This window comes from Nansenia antarctica (genome assembly GCF_963989245.1).
Source record: "Nansenia antarctica genome assembly, chromosome: 10".
Classification (NCBI taxonomy): domain Eukaryota; kingdom Metazoa; phylum Chordata; class Actinopteri; order Argentiniformes; family Microstomatidae; genus Nansenia; species Nansenia antarctica.
In genome coordinates this window covers 12402712-12405211 of record NC_137680.1, presented here as the reverse complement: position 1 = coordinate 12405211, position 2500 = coordinate 12402712, and the positions used below count along the sequence as shown (strand labels likewise).

The following is a 2500-nucleotide window of genomic DNA, read 5'->3' as shown; positions in this document are numbered from 1 at the left end:
GGAAGGAGGGGAGGAGAGAGGCAGAGGGGAGGAGAGGGGTGAGGGAAGGAGGGGAGGAGAGGCGGTGAGGGGAGGAGAGAGACAGAGGGGAGGAGAGGAGAGGAGAGAGAGAGAGAGAGAGAGAGAGAGAGAGGGGATTTAATTGAACTTGAGAGCCATCGGAGGTTGTTTAGCTGTGGCGGCATACGAATGTGGGCGAGATGACTGCAGATCACTGATACCATTATCAGGGAAACAAAGTGGCTTTTAACACAATCAGTACAGAGACAGGGAACTTATTATAGCCCCTGCAAGATTACTGAGCACACAGCCTCTCGCTGTCAAGCCCCCCCACTCCCCCACCCCCACCCCCACCCCCCACAGACACATTACTGCTATACACCCTGAAATCATATTCATAATGATACTCAAACACACATCCTGTACACAAACAACCCTATTCATGATGCTCATGAGAATACTGTGACTCTCACACACACACACACACACACACACACACACACACACACACGTACAGTACAGTACAAGACAAGCAGACACCATAAACCATATTCACATCACATACAAATACAAAAATAACATTTACATAAACACACTTGTTCACACCTCCATTGCACAGCTCCATAAGCTACAGTATTGTCCTGGTCCTGTTGAAGTCAATCTCCTCCTTTCTCTTCCTTCCATCCTTAACAATGTGCAGACGCAACTATCTTTACACCCCCCCCCCCCGTCTCTGTCCCTGTCCTCCTCCCTCCTCTGTCCCGGTATGGGGAGTGTGAGTGTGTGTGTGTGTGTGAAAACTGTGTTTGGGTTGTGTGTATGAAGATGTGTATAGGGTGTGTGTATATGGGGAGGGGGTGTTTGTGGGGTGTGTGTGTGTGTGTGTGTGTAAAGAGTGTGTGTGTGCATAGGGTGTGTGTGTGTGTGTGTGTGTGTGTATATATGGGGTATGTGTATGGGGTGTGTGTATGGGGTGTGTGTATGGGGTGTGTGTGTGGAGAATGTGTGTATGGGGTGTGTGTGAAAAGTGTGTGAAGAGTGGGTGTATGTGTGCTATGTGAGGGGTGTGTGTGTGTGTGTGTGTGTGTGTGTAAGGGGTGTGTGTGTGCTATGTGAGGGGTGTGTGTGTGTGTGTATGTGTGTGTGCTATGTGAGGGGTGTGTGTGTGTGTGTGTGTGTGTGTGTGTGTGTGTGCTATGTGAGGGGTGTGTGTGGCGTGCGCTACAGTGGCTGACTGTGAAGGTCACACTGGATCACACAACTTCCTCAGGGCAGAGAATAAATCAAATCCCTCCTTCCTCCCCTCCCAAAAGAGAGAGAGGTTGGGAGGGGTGGAGGGGGGGGAGAAAGAGAGAGAGTGAGAGAGGCAGAGGGAGGGAGAGAGCGACAGGGAGGAAACGAGCGAGTGAGGAGAAGAAAAAAAAACACGGCAGAGTGGAGAGAAATAACAAAAGACCCAAGAAAATGTGATTTCCGGAGCGTGAGACTCACAGAGAGAACTCTGCGTGACGATGATTGACAGGCAAACGATATCGGCTGGGGTTTTCGGGGGTGGCGGGGGTGGCGGGGGGGGCGGTGGCGTTGGTGGTGGTGGTGGGGGGGCCTATGGGGACGGACGGAGGCCCCCAGCTCGCGCCGCCCTTTTCCGTCTGATGCCCAAATTAACCTTGCAGATGAAGTGAGGAGGCCCGGCCAGGCTAATCAGGCCTGATTATGGCGGCGGCGCCTGGCTAAAGGGTCAGGGTAATTGTGCCATCAGAGGTCTGATTGTTTTCAATCAGACTGGGGCGGCCGGAGTGACAGCTGGGGGATTGGGGCTATGATGGGAGCCGCGGTGGGCCTTAATCAGAGAGGGAGGGAGGGAGGGGAGGGCTGGGGAAGTGTGTGTGGGGGGGGGGCTGGGGAGGTGGGGGGCAAGGAGAGATTGGTGCAAATGAACAGTCAAAACACATGCAGCCCAGCCCACTACGCACTACACTACTCCCCCTTTCCACGCTTCAACCCCCGCCCCCCCCCGCCTACAAACATATACATAGAGACACAGACACACAGAGACAGACACAGACACACAGACACACAGACACACACACACACACACACACACACACACACAGACACACACACACACACAATACACCTCCTGCATAAACTCTGAATTTGATGGAGGAAATAAATCTTCACTGTGTGAGTCTGTCTCACTGCCTCTGTGTCAATGTGTCTGTTGTTTTTTGGGCCATTTACATGTATTGTATTTGAGAGAACAAACACTGTATCATGGTATGTTTTGAATCTCTGTGTATGAACAGCATGTGTGTGTGTGAGTGTGTGTGTTTATGAACAGCATACATGTGTGCGTGTGCGTCTGAGTCTGAGTGTAAGTGTGCGTGTGCGTGTGCGTGTGCGTATGCATGCTTGTGCGACCGCGTGCGTGTGTACCTGCCAGATCTCCTCCTCGTTGAGGGAGGTGAGGCGGTCGGACTTGAGCACCTCCTTCAGCAGG

The 2500-nt window shown here is 52.3% G+C and overlaps 1 protein-coding gene across 1 annotated transcript in view; it reads right to left on the bottom strand.

Moving 5' to 3' along the window:
* klhl32 (kelch-like family member 32) overlaps positions 1-2500 on the bottom strand; it is a gene marked incomplete at its 5' end in the record, with an annotated part of 20035 nt that overhangs the window by 5791 nt on the left and 11744 nt on the right. The window contains 1 exon segment of the mRNA XM_080540049.1: positions 2437-2500. This exon segment is cut by the window's right edge and continues 152 nt beyond it. Within this exon segment, the coding sequence (XP_080396175.1) occupies positions 2437-2500 (64 nt within the window).